Source organism: Xiphophorus maculatus, chromosome 10 (assembly GCF_002775205.1).
Source record: "Xiphophorus maculatus strain JP 163 A chromosome 10, X_maculatus-5.0-male, whole genome shotgun sequence".
In the NCBI taxonomy this organism is placed as follows: domain Eukaryota; kingdom Metazoa; phylum Chordata; class Actinopteri; order Cyprinodontiformes; family Poeciliidae; genus Xiphophorus; species Xiphophorus maculatus.
In genome coordinates this window covers 2,851,111-2,871,383 of record NC_036452.1, presented here as the reverse complement: position 1 = coordinate 2,871,383, position 20,273 = coordinate 2,851,111, and the positions used below count along the sequence as shown (strand labels likewise).

Here is a 20,273-nt window from a genome sequence, read left to right as displayed (position 1 = left end):
AGGCAGAAGAAGAGAATGAGTCTGGGCGGAGGAAGTTGCCCCACGGCTGGACGCTGATTTCACACATGGTTTGAGACTCGCAGCGCCTCTACGGGGATAACCACACACTAAAGCAGAGAAGCAAGCCTTTTATTATCGTTGGGCTACGGAAAAATAAATCTAAAGGAGACAGGGACGGAAGCCAAGGCAAGAACAGCCCCGGGAAAAAGGCGTAAAGACAAACTTTCTTCGTTAAGTGAGGGTAAGAAAATGAATGCACGCTTCTTGCTCCTGTATCTGACACCTCTGCGTTTTCTGAGGGAACTTCCCGAGAGCCTAAAGTTTTTAGGAAGTGCTTAAACTCACACTTCGTCCAGCACACTTCTCTCAACGTGTGTATGGAGTATTGTTTTCAAAGGCCACCATGCTCACTGTTGTCATGACAATGCTCAGGAAACCCAACGCGAGGCACGTTGTGGGACACACACACACACACACACACACACACACACACACACACACACACACACACACACACACACACACACACACACACACACACACACACACCCCACACACACACACACACGCACACGCACACACACAAAAGACACCAGATGCGGTCTGGAGCGTTGCTATAAAACTTTGTGTCTCGGAGAAAAACATCTTGGAAGTTAACAGAGACGGTTAATTAAAGCGAGGCTTGTTTATTGTCACTGAACGGGTCAGAAGCAGAATGTATGTGAAACCTGTTGGGCTAAGGTGTGTCCTGTGTTTATATGAGACCATTTGTGACTCTGCTACTCAGGAAAGGGATGCTTTTAGTCGGCTCTTTGCTGTTTTATGGCCAGCACACATGTGGAAATGACTGACTTCCACAATAGTGGAGAATGAGCAACACAATTGTCTAAGGGGAAAAGGAAAAAGATGTGTGTGTGTTCGTGTGTGTGCAGGGATTATATGGGAACAAAAAAAAGTATATGAGGTTGTGTGCACGTGTGTGTAGAAGTAAGGAAGATCAGGTCAGGGTCACTTTACAGGGTCATGCATGAATATGCAGACAGACAGACAGACAGAGAGACAGAGAGACGGGCTGATCAGGAGCTACACAGGCATGAATGAAGCTAATGACAAGCAGGATAAGCTCACGCCTGCAGTGACTCACATTTATGATACCTGTTTACAGACTTGTGCAAGGGAAGTTTTCATAACTCCAGGTGGTAAAGTATGACACAGTCATGGACCAGCGCCATACTTACTACTGAGTGCAGCGCTTGCATGTAATTCAAGCAACACTGTCCATTATTATCATTCCTGCAGCCCAAACCAGTAGTACTTAAAAGTAGAAACTGGTGTGTTGAAGTTTATATTTACTTAAAGGAGAAATTTGAAGCTTAATGTTTTTTTTTTTTTTTATTAGAATGAAATATTTTGGAGCGCCTGTGAAGTTTTCCGCAAACTTTTCTAAGTTTCTGTTTAGATTTGATTCATTATTCAGATTGATTATGAAGCGGAAGGGAAAGGATACATACACATTTAAATGTTTTTATAAAGTGAAAAGCTAAAAGGTGTCAGTTTTAGTTTTCTTTTTTGTCTATGTTTAATCTTTGTTATCACAACACAAAACTTTCTAACGATACTAACACTAAGACAACTCTCAATGACATTTTCAATACTGAACTCTTTCTAATAAATATTACAAGAAAATGAAAGTATGAAGATATGTTTTTAGTATTAGTGTGGTGTTCCTGTGTACCAAAACATGAGGGAAGAAAACAGTAAAAGTGATCAGTTACGGTAATTTATGGAGGAATGCACTTTTCATTTAGTTGTGCAATTAATTTGGAAAAGACAACAACATAAACAATGATCTGGATCATGCAGACGGCTGTGAATTTATTCAGTTTCTCCCAGAGCTCCATTCAATCTATCATCTGAGAGCAACAACTCCAAACAAATCAAGAGTTGGCCGTCAACCTACCCCAATAGCTTGAACAAGGAGAACATTAATAACAGACAAGGAGATTTTATTTTTATAGCACATTTTCAACACTTCAATGATTAGAAGGAAAATAAAACAACAAAAAAGTTAAAACGTTACATTGCTGTGGCAAAGAACAGGAAACCAAAAACAGATTTTAAAAAACAGACTTCTCTTTCTAATGCTCCAGTTGTTATTAACTAAAGGCAACTATAAACAGGTGGGGGTTTAGCCCAGGAACTCAGTGTTTCAGCAGTTTTGCAGTTTTCTGGAAGTTTGTTCCAAATTTGTGCTGCGTAGAAGCTGAATGCTGCTTCTCCATGTTCTGGTTCTGGTTCTGGATGCAGAGCAGGACCAGAACCAGAAAACCTGAGAGGTCTGGAAGGTTGGTACAACAGCAGCAGATCTTTAATGTGCTGTGGTGCTAAACTGTTTAATGATTTATGAACTAATAGTATTTGAAAGTTTTTTCTGGGGCGATGTTCTCTGTCTTCCTGGTTTTAGTCAGAACGCCAGCAGCAGCGTTCTGGATCTGATTGATATGTCTGGGCAGACCTGTGAGACACTGTTGCAGTAATCGATGTGACTGAAGAAAACACATGAAGGAGTTTCTCTAGATCTTGCTGAGACATTAGTCCTCTAATCCTGGAAATGTTCTTCAGATGATAGAAGGCCGACTTTGTAACTATTTTTATGTGGCCTGGACAACGTTTTCTAGCTGTGAAAGAATCATTTATAATTTGTAATCGTCACTATGTGTCCCTGAAGGGTCAAAATCAAAATCTACTTTATTTTCCAAGGAATTGTTTTTGGCTGAATATTGTTGGAGACATTTCTGTCTGTAAACGTCTTGCAGAAAAACATCTGAATGAAACAAGCTACAGTTTGCATACATGATGCTATCCTTAATGTTTAAAGCAGTGGTTGGGTGAAACATAATGTATAGCAGCATAGTTCAGGCGCTGTGTGGATTATTTGTCTTTTCCAGGATCTATGGCTGCCCACCCCCTCCGCCTGTGTGTCGGGGCATGCAGCTGCATCTCCCCGGCCTGGCTTGCACCCGCAGGGGCTGGAAGCACTCTGCATAAGACACATAAAATACACACACGCTTATACACTCATTCACTCTCTCATGTACGAGGGACGACATGAACAAACGTACATCAAAGATACATCTGTTTCTTATGCATGTTTGATGGGACAGGCAGGCAGGCAGCGGCGGGCCACCGCTCCAGGTTACGGTGCAGATTATTATGCATGGCTAGGTGGAGGGGAAGCAGAGGATGTGGATGAATCGGGTTCGGAAAAAATGTGGCAACGATGCAGATATGTAAAAAAAAAAATAACACAAATTAAAACAAGAGGAATGTGTTTTTGTCTGTTTTGGATCATTTTTATGGAGCACATTAAAATGATGTTTGGGTTTAGGAGCAGAGCTTCAGCCAGGTGTTGAGTGGAAAAAGTTTTTTTTGTTGTTGTTCTGATTATACATTATAATGATCTAAAAGCAGTTTCACTGCATAATGCAGCAGCTGCTATATGCTGAAGGTAGATCTAAAAAAAGGATTTAAAAATGCTGATCATACAGTGGAGGGCTAAACGTTTCTTTAGAATATAGATAAAAAAAATAAACAATATACAGACATATTGAATAAATTAGAATGTTATTGGAAATTTACTTTATCACAATAACCCAATTCATGAGTAGACTCATGTTTTAAACCTTCACTTCTGTCAATTCTGATATTTTAAGAGCCAGAATTTACACAAAAAACATCCTAATGCAAAAATGTGGGCTTAATTTAAATTATGCTTAATACATGCTTAAAGGCTTTTATTTTGAAAAGGTACTTTTAATCCGATAGAGCATATTCTAATTTACTGAATCCACTGTAAGTTTACTGTAGCTGTGGGTTTAATGACATTTTAAAGTTATAGAAATTTAGCAATTTGAACTGAGTGCAATTAGAACTTATCTTGGATTCATTTAGCTTAGCTTCACATTGGTTAGCTTTACTTTAAGGTATATTTAAGTATATATGTTTTTAAAATAAATACATACAAAAACACTTTGGTTGTTTCAATGCCGCTTTGAAAACTTGATTTACCTTTTAAAGACATCAATAAACTCTAAATATTGACCTTTATGTTTTCTGCAGCAGTCCTGAGATTAAAACCGAAAAAGGTTAACACAGGTCGCACCATATAGACACTTCATTTATAAAATCAGTCAGGATTAATGTTAGGTAACTGCAGGAGCATGTCAGGCAGGTTCATTTGCATTTATTGACCTTGCAGCTGAATGCTTAGCATCCGCTGCCATCGCTTCTCCTGGACGACTACTCACCTCCTTTGACAGGAGCAGGTCCTGGCATATGGAGATACACACGTCCTCAGTTTACCTGAGGCTCACCTTCCAAAAGACACATCAACACACTGTATCAAGGGAGTTGAGTCGAATTCATGTGAACGGTGGGTTTTCCTTCTCGCCAGATGTTCAGCCTAATTACCATGCTGGCTCGAGGAATAGAGAGTTATTAACATCCCAAACAGAGTTTATCCAGGTGCTGCAGCTCTGCAGAGTTACCTCACATTAGCATAGATTTTGGGATTTTGATCCCTGTTTATTTTTGCCTCAGGTGAAAAGTGGGTCACCATAAAAAGGCTGATTAAGAAATCTTTCTGAATGGTTGATTGGGTTGAAGATATATCTATATAGCTTGTCTACCAGTACTTTTCCAATTATTTCACGTTTAGGTGAAGGAATTGGATAAAAATGGGACGAAATAACAGCAGAGAACACTGCAAAAACAGACAATATTACCAAGTAATTGGTAAGATTGTTTTGAATACAAATATCTTAGTACACTTGAAATAAGACAATGTAACATAAAAGTAACTTCTTAGCAAGATATAGAGACTTATTTTAGGTGAATAACTGCTTCATATTGAAGAAAAAGTACTTGTTCCACTGCAGATAACTTAACATATAACATGGGCGCTGTTACCTAGCAACCCCAGCCAAGCCCAGCTGTTACCTAGCAACCCAGTTGTAGTTCCATTGACAGATTATTTCACTTATAACAAGACATTCTTCCCATGTTATTAATTAATTTATCCCCCAATGAAGCTGGTACTTTTTTGAAATCAATAGTAAGGAATTATTATATATTATAACAAGCCTCTATATCTCGCTGAAAAGTTACTTTTAAGTTAGTTTGTCTTTTTTAAGTGTCCTAAGATATTGGCACTAGAAATTAGACCAAAAATACTTGGTAAGATTGTGTGTTTTTTGCTGTGAAGCCAAGTCTCGCTCTGCTCCAATCATAAATCACAGAATGTGAGAACATCTTTGAAACTCAACACCTGGGGATCAGAGGGGCCTTCAGAGAGCAGCTGACAGAGTTCAGACGGAAGACAGCGGTGTGAACAATCCTACGCTGTCTCTGTTTCCACAAAGATTAAAGAAAGTGTCAATTTCAAAATGAAACATGATTCTACTGATGATTAAACAATATTTTTCTTCCTTCATAAGTTCCTTCTGTTTTCCTAGATTGACGAGGTCAAAGTATTTCATGACAAGTCTGTTTGTTTGCAGGGAGAGAAGAAAGCGATAGAAAGATCACCCACTCAGACCTGGGGAGCCAGCGGAGCCCCAGGGTGAAGGGATGGACCAACTCATAGAGTAAGAGCTGCTTTATCAACAAGCTTTGTGTTTCCTAAATGCACTTCCTGTCTCTATTCTGACACTTCCTGGAATGTTGTTGCCCACGCTCCAGCTGTACGCCTGGCATTAGGACGGACATCAGGTGTAGCATTTTACTGTAAAAAAAAATCCTTCAAGTGTGGATACAAGCTTAAAAGCCATTTTTCATATTTCCCACTTTAATTTCAAGATGGCCTCCATTTTTGATCCTTTCATGCCAATTTTTGCTATGAAATGTTATCAGTTTTCATGACTTGGATGAACTTTATGCCATGTCCTATGTTTTTAACTATGGTCATCATATTCATTCAAAATAAAATAATATTCATCACCTGAAACGGATCATACCAGTTTTCAACAGGAAGGAAATGAAAATTAGAATGGCTTATAGTCCGAACAATACGGTGTGTTTCTAATATTAATCGATTAAAACTGTGAATTTGTTCTATTGTATACAAACACTAGAGTATAGTTTTTGAACTATAGTTGATATTTTTAGTGGTAAATGCTATTTTTATTTATGAACATTACGATTGTAAGAGTGTGGTTTTGTAGCGTAAACTGTGGTTTTCTGTGTGTGTGCATACAGCTTTTACCATGAAACTAAGGGTTTATTTCTAATAAACCTCTGTTCATCTGATGCACAACTCGGAGACGTGCGCGCCTTCGTTTGGGGGGGTATTTGCTACAAATGCCTTTCAGCTTCACTGTGTCATTGTCTGTGAGGACATAAAATTATCTGCATGCAGCTAAAACAGCTGAACAGATTTTCTGAAAGTTTCCAGGAACTGGATTTACCGAACCCCACCTTCCTCTTTCTCTCTCTGCTTTCACTGTTTTGGTTTCCTACCTGTGTTGCTGTTCTTCCAACACATAGACACTTCTTTTGCAGTCGTAGCCCAACCCTCGCTGTCCGTGCCGAGTAGCTGGGCAGAGAACGATAAGAGCCGTGGGAGTCCTCTCTGCCCTCCTTTCAGCACATTCTGCAGATGACTGTAACTCAGCCGTACATCGGTTCTGCGTTCACATACAGTAAAGTGTGTGTGTGTGTGTGTGTGTGTGTGTGAGTCACATACGCTCCCTGGCATTTCATTACTCGCGTCTTTCAGCAGAGTTGAAGCGGCATGTATAATTCATACCTGTGACTATGCCTAAAAACAGATCCGTGCTTACACGCTCTCCCTCCTACCTGCTACACCCCAAACCTGTCAGGTGAAAGTATTCATCCGAGGCGCATCACAGCCGGTCCCCCTGCCTCTCCCCACGTATATCGGTTTGACTGTGACACCCCAGTGATCGGTGAATCATCCCTTCTGGCTCCTTTCTTTCCCTTAATGATTAAGTGACGTCAGGAACCTGTTGCCGCTCGGTGCCAAACTGCGGAGTGCCAGAGGGGGGCAACTTTGGTCTCCTCTGGGACCCGTGACTCACTGATGAGTCACTGCAGAGGGAAAGGAGCTTTAGAAATGCATTCCTGTGTGTAGGTAGACACGCTTGTGTTGGTCAACAAACTCTGCTAACGTTTCTGTAGAAACGTCAGCAGCTGTTTAAATCCAGAGTCAAACGCAATAAAAGTTATGAGTGTGTGTTGTTTGCAACTACATGCTCCCACTCAGGCACACTTACACTAATTATTTGTATTTGTCAGAATAAATTCAAATGAATTTCTTTTTTTTACATGAACTTCATAAAACCTGAACAGTAATCGCCAATTAGGTTCATTCCAATTATTGCTGACGCAATTCAGTTAAAGCCGAACTTAATGACAGCGGCGGGTTATTTTAGTGCAGGAGAATTAGATTAACACATTCAGCCAACAGGGGGCGACATAAACATTATTATTGGGAATTGAATTCATCCAGTTAGTTTTTTGTTTGACTGTTTGTGCCTTTTATCGATTGATTTTTATTGATCAATAAAAATCAATAAATTATTATAGATTTTTATTAATAAAAATCAAAAATCATAATCACAATTGCATGATTCTTCCTTTCTTTCATTCTTTCTTTCTTTTTTCTTTCTTTCTTCAGTCTCATGCAGTGATGTCAAATAGTCTCTTTTTTGAAGGACAATTTGGTTTATTTGTTGTTTTGTTTGTTTATTTTTGATATTTAAAGTTCCAGTGTTAAGTGTTCAATTCAAATTCAAAAATTATTTATTTATCCCAAAGGAAAATTAAAACTCAAATCATTTAAGATTCTTCTAAAAGTCGCTATAGATGGTGATGGCTGTGGGCAGGAGGAAGGATTTCCTGTAGCAGTCTGTGCTCCAGCGAATTATTAAAAATTAAAGTTCATCGATCTTAAAGAGGTTGTACTTGTATTATCTTACCATTATATTTCTTGAAAATATTTCAAAACAGAAAAATTATCATTTTTTCCAGTAACTTATGGGACAATTTATCGTCCATAAAATTAGTTAATCAACACACCCTGGCATGGACTGAAACTTACACTAATATCTTGGAATATTTAACTACTTTTATTTAAGTTACCTCAAAAAACATTTCTGATAACGATATTTGAGTCGATGCGATTCGATACACAGAAACAGCAGAATTGACATAAATAATTTTTGTTTTTTAACACAAACATAAATGCAATAAATTACTAATTTATTTGACAACTCTTTACCAGTCCAGCTTAAATACACCAATATCTTGACAAACATGGTGAAATATGTAAAAACAATGTTCAGTCAGTGCAATTATGAGTAGAAGAGCCAATGTAAAATAAATAATAAACTGAAATTGACAAAAAACAAAAAAATTAATACTTTACTCAAACATGTAAAAATAATCTGCAGCAAACTTTTTTTTTCAAATGCTTTAGAAAGTTAAATTAGAAATTCTAGATGTATTGTAAAAATAAATAGTAAGAGCAAAAAGCATAGAGTTAGACTGAATAGATCTGCCTTCATGGATCTAGAACAGTGACACTGAGACCCGATGAGCGATACAGATATTAATATCGGATCAGTGTATCACTAGTGAATTATATTTGACTTATTTTGAGAGAATTTGTGAACTGCTGTTGTTCACAATCTGGAAAAAAGGCTTATTTTTCAATGTGAGATTATGCAACTGCTATAAATGTTTTTTGGTTTTTCCACATTTCCATCAGGTGTGGAAGAATCTGTCAGTATTTTAATGAAAGCATCAGAGACAGAGATGTTAGAAAAACTAAGCTGTCAAACATGTGACAATTAACCCCTAACGCAAAATCTCCTGTGTAGAAGATAAGGTACCAGCTGAAGGTGATGCGGCTAATTTGTCATTTTGGGATTTTAGGGTAATGAGGATAATAAATAGGACTGAATTTAACTGTTTATCACCAAGCAAAGTATGTCAGTAGAATGGCTCCTGTTTGTCTTAGAGAAGAAGGCAGAAATCTGGATCTTGAGAGGTGGATTCAATTTGTCTGTTTTAATCATCAACGTGATGAACTGGGTAAATAATATTTGTCATCGCTGTTGGAGAAATAACTGGCCAAACTTGGTCATTTGGATCTGAGCTGTCAGGGCTGCACAAACAAGCCTGTGCTGTTATACTTGGCCTTGATGGAAATGACTTTAAAATATGATTCACCGGTGGTTTAGCTCCAAATCTCTGCTTGTTTATTACACCACATCGGGCGGTAAAAGCTTCGAACACCACTCTCTAGATGACAGTGACAAAGTAGATGTCTAAAAACAAAAGAAAAATCATTTCTGCTGTTTTCTTAAATTGCAGATGTGAGATTTGTTTGGGTAATGTCTCTGACGTCAGCTCAGCGGAGTTGTTTTTGCTGTTGCTGTGATATTAATCTGTTATATGTTTGTCACAGCTGAGTACTTGAGGTGCCGGTTTGGCTTGATCTCATCGCTGTGCAGCCGTTCTGACGGGAAATCTGCTGCATGCGTCTGGATTCAGAAGACAGATTGTTGCTTCATCTTCTGCTGCGTCTTTATGTACTCTTGCTTTCCTGTGTGAGTCGGATTGTTTGAGGCAGCAAACTGCTACGCCTCCTCTCTGTGTTTACAAGGACTAACGGCACATTCTGCTTATGAAAAATACCACAGAATCATCGAATGAGCAGAAAAATACCAAACTGAAACAATAACACAACGAAACTCCTTTAATGTTAATAAGTGCATCAAGAATTTATTCTGGTGCTAAGCTAATGCAGAATATTGAATACAACTAGGAAAGACGCTTTCTTAGAGGAATCAACCCTGTACATCCGAACTGAATCTGTACTGAATCTATAAATACATATATTGAAATAAACACTTGATCGGTATCAATAGAACATACGTCTGATAGAATATTCAATAATTTCACTACATTAATTTCACAGCATTCTGGGGGATGTAGGCAGCGGAAAGGAGCTGGTGGCATCAACTAACTCACTTTCTCTTTGGTTATCGAGTGACAATCTGCTGAGTAGGGCTGAATCGATTAATCGTGACTAATCGATTACTAAATTATTTGATTATTTCAGTATTCAGTTAATCATTAAGTGGAGTTTACAAACTCAAAAAAGTTACTTTTGCTGAAAGAGCAACACAGTTAGAGAAGTAATTAGGCCAAAACTGTACAAAAAAATAAATAATAATATATATATATATATATATATATATATATATATATATATATATATATATATATATATATATATGTATATGTTGCATTTAAGATGGGGGAAAAAAGAAACTATCTGTAAATCTGTGACTGATTAATCATCAACTAATTTAGTAATCGATTAATCATTAACTGGAGTTTACAGACTGAAAAAAGTTTCATTTGCTGAAAGATCAAGCAACACAGTCAGAAGTTAGAAGTATTTTTTTTAGCTGCTGACACGTCCATTGCTACAAATGATCAAGCGTTCACAAATGGAAAAAATGAATTAAACTATTTGTCTCTTTGTATCTTTTTAAGTATTTCCAGTGTTACATAAAAAATACATCTTTTTTTCAAACCAATTAATCGTTAGAATAACTGGTTAACTGATTAATCAATAACTAAGTTAATTGTTAGTTGCAGGCCTACTTAATGGTCATATTGATTTTAATGCAGAAAGACACCCGGGTTGGATTTGAACCCAGAACCTTCTTGCTGCTCCAAATCCCTCAACTTAAAATTAATAAATTCAAGTCCTTGTCAAACTATGTCCTCTTGATCTTGACCTCTTCATTAAATTGTATTGGTTTCAAAATTTGTTTTCACAGCATTTTTTTCTTTGTACTGATATTATTGGTCTTTTATTCTATGTATCAGCTGTTTTGTCCGTGTTTTGTTCCGTATTTCCGGTCCAAGTGATACCGATTGTGTTTTTGTGACAACATTTGGAGAAGCTCTCGTGTCACATTATGAATTCCACTTCAACAACAACAACAAAAAAACACAATGCTGAGCAGCGGCGGCCTAATCGCCTTTCAGATAACGGAGACAATGAGGAGCGACACTCAGCGCCAAACTGCCGCATAATGAATCACGGAGGGTCAGCTGGACGTGGACACAAACAGACGCAGCGGTCAGTGTCCATCCAAACAGGGCGAGGAGGCTGAGGATGTTCAAAACAAAGTGAGCGTGACTCACTTAAACCAGACAAACTGAGAGACTTGGAAAAATAAGATGGATTCAGTAGTTTTTAGGGGAAAACAACACAGGTCACAATTTGGAGATAAGTCTTGCATAAGACGCCTCATAAAACCAGGCTTTAATACAAAACGTACAAAAACGGTGGTATTGACTAAATAAAACTAGCTTAGCAGCCAGTTATGTTTGTATGCAAAGATAACTTTGACCTTTTACCATGCAAAAATGTTCATAACCTTTGAATTTTTCTGCATTATGTCACAGTATAACCAAAAAATAATGCATTGTATTAAGACTCTATGTGACCGCCATCCAGTGAAATTCTGTAAAAATAACAAAATCTTCCATTAATCAACTTTTGCTATCAAATTCTTTGGTTTGGTTTGACTTTATTGAGCACAGTGCAGGGTTTCCCCCAGAAAACCTGCCAAGCCTGGTGATCTGGGCGCTAGAACAGTGATTCAGCCAGCGGTCCACGGTGCTTTGAGTTAAAAATTTTTTAAAGTTGACAGAAAATTTGAAAATATCACTTGATAATTATGTGTTATTGGAAGACTGGAAGATTAATACCTAAACACCAACTATTAAGTTTTTAAAAAGGCAGCAATTAAAAAAATTAAAACAAATAAACAATGCTTGGGGCACAAGTAAAGCCTGGCGGTCTGCCAGGCTTATACTATTGAGGGAAAACCTGATGGTGTAACAAAGGAATGAACAAAGTTATAATAAACAAAATAAATATAGAACAAACACACACAAATAGAAGAACAGCAATAAAGTAAAGCATATTCACACAATCTTTACTTTACTATTGTTCTTTTTTCTTTTATTAATTGGTTAATGATAAATTAATCAATTAATCTACAAATGTTCAAGTGTGCAATAATGGATTGCTTTGTTATTGCATGTTAAGCAATCAAATAAAATTTAACATTGTATAAAAAAGACTTAAGTGGTTAAATGAGAAGTCTTCAAAATTTGCCAAATTTGTTTTTATCAGATCCATTGATTAATTGGTTGAATAAACGATTGGTAGTTGTGACTCTAGTTAGAAATGACTAACTGAAAACTTGCTCATATCTGCCATCAGATTAATAACAATCAGATGAAAAAAAATCTAAAAGCAGGATTTGCTGCCCTACGATTATTAAATCCATTTCAAAATCAACCAAAAGCAAATTTCCTTTCGCTGTGCAAGAATTAAATGTCCTGTTGATGAAATAAACTGGGTGAAGCCTGCCACAGAAACCAGCTGTTCTCACCGTCGTGCCTGGTGATAATTTAAAAAATAGCTTTCATTCAGTGTTTCTGAGTTATATTTTACCAGAACTGAGCAACTTTTATTAGCATTTGCTTTATAAACTACGTGACTTAATGAACTACGCTTCGTGAAACAATTTACCAGGATTATAATTTGTGCAGGAATGAATCTGCAGGTAAAGATTGATGTCTGGCCTTTTTCAGGCAGCATGTCGTGTGTGTGTGTGTGTGTGTGTGGGTGTGTGTGCGTGTGTGTGTGTGTGTGTGTGTGTGTGCGTGTGCGTGCGTGCGTGTGTGTGTGTGTGTGTGTGTGTCTGCTGCTATTTGCTGCTCTGGGATCCCTCATTGCAGTTAACGTTGTGTGAAAGGTGTGGGTTGTGTGTGTGTGTGTGTGTGTGCTGAAGTGTTCAGCCTATCGATCGCCCTCTCCTGTCTCCATCCCTCTCCGTCTGAATTTTCTTCATTCCCCACTTCTCTGTCATGATTTGTGTTGCCGCCCCCCTTGCCTAAGCCGCCCCCCGCCGCCACCACAGCCCATTGATCTGAGAGTGGTCCGACTGTACTGCCCAGCAGGCTCGGGAATATTCTGAGTCCCAGTCTCTGAGTGAACACTGAAAGGACAGGATAGATGAAGGCGGAGTGTGCTGTAACATCAGAGACTCTTAAAGCTGCTACATTCCTCACTTCTTCAATTTTTCAGTTTTATGTTCACAGGGTCTCAGCTTTTTGAACCGTGGCGGTTTGCCGTCCGGTGAAAGAGCGTGAAACAACGCTGCTGATGAAATAGTATATATATTACGCAGCTTAAGTACATAAAGTTCACTGCAAAAACACAAAATCTTACCAAGTAATTATGGTCTAGTTTCTAGTACAAATATCTTTGTACACATGAAATAAGACAAATTAACTTAAGAGTAATTTTTCAGCAAGCTATAGAGGCTTGTTTTGAGTAAATAATTTCTTAATATTGATGGAAAAGCCCTTGTTCCATTGGCAGATAAATTAACTTATAACGTCGGGAAAACGTTTTGCTATGAGTGAAATAATCTGCCAGTGGAACTGGAACTGGGTTGCTAGGTAACGGGCTGGGCCTGGCTGGGGTTGCTAGGTAACGGCAATAGTACAACTAGAACTTTCTCACCAATATTAAAGAATTATTTACTTAAAGCAAACTTCTATTAGGGCTGTGTAATTTTGTCGATTCTACGATATGTATCAAGATTTCTTTCCCTCAGAAAGTATCGATTTTTCATCAGAGAGAATCGATAAGTTAGATCCTACTTTGAGTTTTGTGTTATGAATTAAATGACAGTTGTCACACATGACAGTTTTTACCCCCATTACATTAAAAATGACTTGTAGTGAAACAACCAGTTACAATTAAATAATGAATTTAACTAGATAAACTACATTATCTAATATAAATGAATAAGACAAAAAGATTCATTTTCTGCATAACCAAATACACAAAGCCACACAATTAACATTTAAACAAAGGAAATGTCTAACAAATATATAACAAAAACATTTATTACACAGTATTACATCAGTTCAATGAATTCAATCCAAGTCTATAGAACAGTTACAAAATATCACCAAAATCACTCTCTTTCAGAAAATCATGAAAATGCATTGAATCATGTTGAACCGTACCGTTTGCTGAATATTGTGATATATCTACATATCGTATCGTGAGCAGAATATCGCATATTGTATTGTATTGTGAGATTAGTGTATCGTTATAGCGCTAGCTTCACTATCTACAAAGCTACTTTGAAGTTAGTTTTGTCTTATTTCAAGTGTACTAAGATATTTGCACTAGAAAGTAGACCAAAAATACTTGGTAAGATTTTTTGTTTTTGCAGTGTGGGATAGTGAGTGAAGCAAAGTTGCAACAGAAATGTTTAAATTAAAGCATTATGACCAAAAATAGAAAGAATAAATGAATCAGAAATCAGACATGTGAATACATCCATCCTGTGAAGAGTGTTTTGATTACAGATATTTTGTCTATAACTTTAATTTTGACAAATAAGGGTCTCTGTTTGAAACAACGGCAGAGAGAAAACTGAGAAAAGGACGAGAGAAGTCAGGAAGGCTGCTAGGACTGATGGTTCGGAGGGAAGAGAAAGAAACTGTTATAAAAATGAACACATACGCCAGGGAGCGAACGTCAAACCTCTGAAGGGAATTTAGAAACACAAGGAGGAAGAGCTGAGCTCCAGCTACTGATGGCTTTCCTCTCTGAGTGGCTGAAATAGTTTTGGCAGATGAATAATTCATCCACTGCTGTTTTTTGTGTTTACTTTCAGTCAGAAAGCAAAATGAATTCTCACTTTGGAAACATCCACAGCATTTCAGCTGAAAGGAAAAATGTCAAATATATCAAACTTGAACAGAGTTTGTATGAATTGTTCAAAATAATTATTCTTTTCATCTTTTATACAAGAGTAATCAGAGGTTTTTATCATTCTGTAAGTCCAAACATCTGACCCATCTTGGGCTTTTCTTACGATTTTGGTTACTGTTCTCAATCTAACCAAATATTAAACAGTTGTGGCTTTAAAGCTGCAGTTTTTTAAAATTATTTTACAGATTGAAGTCCTCTTAATATCATATTAAATATGTAATTTGTATTGTTTGACTGTGAAGTCCTAAAGAAGCGTTTTTCAAGAGCAGTATTTGTTTATGTGGCTATGAATGCTGCTTCATTCAGTCTCTAAAAAGTAGTAATAAATATTTCTTATTGTCACTTTAATCTTTATCACAATACTACCACAAAATATCCTAATAAAACTTTAAAGCCATATTGTCCACCTGTACCTCTATGCATTATTTTACAATTTAAAAAGTGAAGAAGTGAGTTTAAAAAATAGCAAAATTATGTAATTACTCCGCAGCGTTCCCTGCAGAAATCAGTAGACTGATGCACAAAAACAACGGTTAGACCTGTCATGATAAGTTATACTGGACGATAAATTGTCCCAGACGTTATTGCGATAAACGATAATATTGTTGTTTTGAGACAATTTTTAAGCAATATAATGGGAAAGGCATAATAAAAACTTTAAATTTTACTGAGCATCTAACACTGGAACTGGAAGACATTTTAAATATACAAAATAAACAACAGAAAAAACAAATAAAAATAATTATGAAGCCTTTGTAAACAAATTGGTTTTTTTTAAAAAAGGACATGTTAAGACCAAAACACCAAACTGAAGACTTTTATCATCCAGTTTTTGGTAAAAAGAGAAAAATGATAAATCATTATTGTTTATTGTAGCAGGCCTTACAACAGTATTCACAGTGCAATGAATGGTGCCATTTTTTTTATCACAGCACAGGAATCTTTGATATCCTTGTGGAATGGTGAGACGTAATCGCTCCGTCTCCCAGCATGCCGGGGATCAACACCGCCACGCTCTTTATGAGTCATGAGTTAAAGGCCCAGCATAGCAGCCCCGGGATAACGCCCGTCTGTGTGCAGACGTGTCGGCGTGTTCCAGCTGTGACATTCAGCTCCTTTCTACTTTAAGAAAATATCGTGTTTTTCGCCGTCCTCCAGTCTGTTTTATCCCCGAACTCTCAGCTTCGTTTCTTCCCGTCTTATCTCTGTCGACGCCTCTTTGATCATAACAGTCAGTGAGCTGCCCACAGATTGTGAATAAGCAGCAAAACCAGAGACTGCTCTGTAATTCAGACATAAAAAAAAAAAAAATTAATGCAACACAGCAGCTTGATTCAAGCACTAATTCCACTAACACCTGCTGTGGCAGTAAAAGTAGCAGTTACACCTATTAGGCAAATGCATTCAAACACACTTCAGCTCCAGACACACATCTAAAAGTACTTCCACTGCTGCTTGTGCTTTGGACGTTTTCACATAAGTGGCTATTAGCATGACTGCAAGATTTGTACTTTCTCAGCATCTAGGGCAGAGCTCTGTAATATGTGAATAAAAGTGATGTTAAGTCATGTTAAAGTCTTTTTTTTTCCAACTTGTTTTCTTTAATTTCTGTTTCTGTTCCTTCTGATCTGAACTAATGTTGCAACTAGTAACCGATTAATCGATTAATCGGATAAAACAATTGTCACATTGTACGTATTTTTCATTTAACAACTTGAGTCTTTTCTACACAATACTTTTTCAAATTATTTTGGACTTGATTGTCAAAATCTTTGCTATATTTATCCAAGTTTAATGAATAAAACAAAAGCTGATTTGGGTGCAGCAGAGTCGATTTTTCAGAAAAAGTCTCTGGAAATATGTAGTTGTAATTATTATAAAATCTTGTTTTGTACTTAACATTTTCAACTGAAACAAATTTGCATCATTTTTGAACTGCAGCTGGCGGCCACAAAAAAACAGTCCAAAGGCCACAAATGGCCCGCGGACCACACTTTGGACACCACTGTTGTGGTGTACTCTTGTTCATTTCTAGCAAAAGATGCAGCTAAAAATATACTTCAGTCTAATCTGCTGATTATTTTTTTGATTAATAAATGGATAAGAAAAGGTGCTTAAAGTATTTCTACTTTTTTATTGTTTTGTTTTTTACTTTTTCTTTCAGAGTTGAATCCCAGTTGCGATAAAAATACTGATATTATCATTTGCATTAAAATTTGTGCGTTATTTCAACTTGTCAGAGTAAGAAACGGGACAGGATGAAGCTAAAAACATAAATTATGTCTCAGTGGGCTTTAGTGAGCCAGTGATCCGTGACGGTGAATCTGCACTTGCAGCAGCATCACAACTTCCACCCAGCTCAGCAACTTTTTTTTTAAACCTTGACCATGAAAATGCATGCTGTGAAAATACCATAAACTCAGCTTTTACAATGTAAAGCAATGCTCAAGCAAAACTTCCGCCATTTCCAGAATAAACACAACAACTGAGGTAAGCAGGATTAAAATGTATTCATCTTCAGGGAAATGCAGAACCTAAAGGGAACTGCAGCGAGTTTTTCCTTCCTGACTCTAAAACAACATGGATCATGTCTGTAAAAATACTGCAATCCAGAAAATTTAAGACCCCAACTCCTGATCTTAAAAAGATAAAAACATTTAATTATGACCTTCTATAAAGTCAGACTGATTGAAGGATTTTAAGGGTATATAATTAAAAAGTTACCTTCAGAAATGAGAAGGTAAGAGTGACTGAGGATGAAAAGAAAGTGTTGCGGTTTCCCCACTGAAGCTTCCTGTTCTCTCTGGTGGTAGCCCACATAATCCACAGCGATTAAGCTGCTAATTTCCTCCTCTTGGGGGATTCACCGAGGCTCTATTTACTCCAAGTACACAGGAGGAAACAGGGAAAAAAGTGTCTGGTAAAGTTTCTGCAGCTTTACTGTCAAAACACCAGGACTGATTAAAATGATTGACTGATTGTGTTGTAGATCAGGAGTCTCAAACTCATTTTCATTTTGGGCCATATCAACAAATGGGGCCGGTGTGTCAGAATGTACTGATAAAACCCATTGAACCTTTTTATGTGGCCCTTTAGACTCTAAAGACTAAGTCCCTTCAGTTTTTCACAAATTCACACAAAATCAACAGATCTCCAATTTTTTTCTGATTTTGCTGCAAATTTCTCTCAAAATTGACCAAAAACTGGGTTTAAGTGACTGCTGCCTCAGCCTTACTGGATGTCAAGTAATAGTCCATGATCAATAAAAAGTCACATTTAACATCATATATTTTGATCGCATACCAATCACAAAATCCTGGAGAGACTGATCAGGTATTTATTTTTAAGAAACACTTATTGAATGCTGAAATAAATCGCAATTTATTAATATTTTAACAGTTTAATCAGTATATTCTGGCCCTTTAAGAACATTCATATTAGATTTAAACTGATTTTTTATTTATCACTGATAAAAAATTTATTGGGACAACGATGAATAAAAATTCTTATTGTGATAAATGATAAACGATGCGATAAATGCCCTGACGCACTGAATTATTTCTGTTTTTTATCTAATCAGATCTCAGTCTGACTGATTGTTTCGGACTCGTCTCAGTTAAATTGGATGACAGAAAATCCAATAAGGTAAGAATCTGAAGTCTGTCTGCGAAACCGTCTTGTGAATTTATTTACAGTTGTTGTAAATGTGACCCAGGTGAATCAGGATCGAGTTAAAACTGACGTGGTTTGGGTGAGTGGCTGCATACGTTGGTGATGTTGAGGGGACATGAGAAGAGCTGCTGTCATCCTGTTTGCTGCTCCGCCACCAGCTGACTGTTTGACGTGGCTCCCTGTTTATCTGCAATCAGAGCTTTAACTATTCATGACAGATTTCACTGCCGGGTGCGACACACTCCTACGTGAAGCTGTCAACTTGTGACCGAATCAGCCGGGACGCATGTCTGTAGCGGGTCTGGACCGGGCCTCGGGCTCGGTAGTCAAAAGGAACGGCTTCAGGAGAGCCGCAGAAAGTCAAAGAGCGTGCAGCAAGTCTGAGGACGGAAGCAGGAAGTTTGAAAATGTGACCGTATTTTTAGAGGTTGCAAAGCAGACGAGACTTTTTATGGCCTGAACCAATGAAAACGCAGAGAAATGCACTAAAACATATTTATGAGCGGTCGAAAGACTTTACAAGGAACATTTTTCAAATCAAAGATATTTTTAAAAAAATTGTGTCTTTGAGATTAGGGTTGGACCGATTGCAGTTTTCTGGCCGATCGTCGATTATCAATCTTATAAAAAGCCTAACCTATCGATTCAGATTGTTAAAGGTTGCAAAGCAAATGAGACTTTTTATAGCCTAAACCAATCAAAACAGAGTCTATGCAAAGAAATGCACTAAAACATATTTATCAGTGGTTGAAAGATTTTATTCAAGTAAAATCTTTGTCAAAATGTTTGGAAGCACATGTTTCAGGAACTGAAATCAAAGATATTCAAAAAATATTGTGATGTCTTGAGTTATTTGATTCTCTAGGAGCCTGATTTTAGCATAAGACTTCAATCAATCAATCAATCAATCAATCAATCAATCAATCAGTCAATCAATCAATCAATCAATCAATCAGTCAAATAGTCACATTTTATTTGTTTAGCATCTTTCAGCAGCAACACAGTTCAAAGTTCTTTACATCACAAAAACACAAAGTCACAGAAACACAGTCAACAGCTGAATCGTTACATTTTACCATGGTTACACATCAGATCATTGATTATTGTTTCATTGATTATTGTTTCATTGATTATGTTTCAAAACCAACTCTAACCAAGTGGGGTTTTAGCCTTGATTTAAAGGAACTCAGTGTTTCGGCAGTTTTCTGAAAGTTTGTTCCAGATTTGTGGTGGATAGAAGTGGACTGCTGCTTAGTTCTGGTTCTGATGCAAAGCAGAACCAGAACCAGAAGAGCTGAGGGGCCTGGAAGGTTGATCCAGCAGCAGCAGCAGCAGATCTTTAAGCCGTTCAGTGATTTATAAACTAACATCAGTATTTTAAAGTCTGTTCTCTCAGTGGACTGTAGAACTGGGCGATGTTCTCTGTCTTCCTGGTTTTAGTCAGAACACAGGCAGCAGCGTTCTGGATCTGATGATTTTTTTTTTTAAGCTGCCTTGTGAAGACGCTGCTGCAGTAATAAATGCAAAGATAAACAAATGGAGGAGTTTCTCTAGATGTTTTTGGGACATTAGTCCTTTAATCCTGGAAATGTTCTTCAGGTGATAGAAGGCCGACTTTGTAACTGTCTTTATATGTAAGTATCGGCAGAAAATGAAGAGAATCGCCACCAATCAGTGCAGCCCT

At 37.3% G+C, this 20,273-nt stretch overlaps 1 protein-coding gene across 1 annotated transcript in view; it reads left to right on the top strand.

The window, feature by feature from the left end:
- Positions 1-45: 45 nt before the first annotated feature.
- The window catches only part of LOC102233545 (ankyrin repeat and fibronectin type-III domain-containing protein 1-like), a 181,790-nt gene continuing 161,562 nt past the window's right edge, over positions 46-20,273 (top strand). The window contains exons 1-2 of the mRNA XM_023340388.1: positions 46-241; positions 5,559-5,645. Coding sequence (XP_023196156.1) covers positions 5,629-5,645 — 17 coding nt within the window. The 5' untranslated portion in view covers positions 46-241; positions 5,559-5,628. The remainder of the gene's footprint in view (positions 242-5,558; positions 5,646-20,273) is intronic.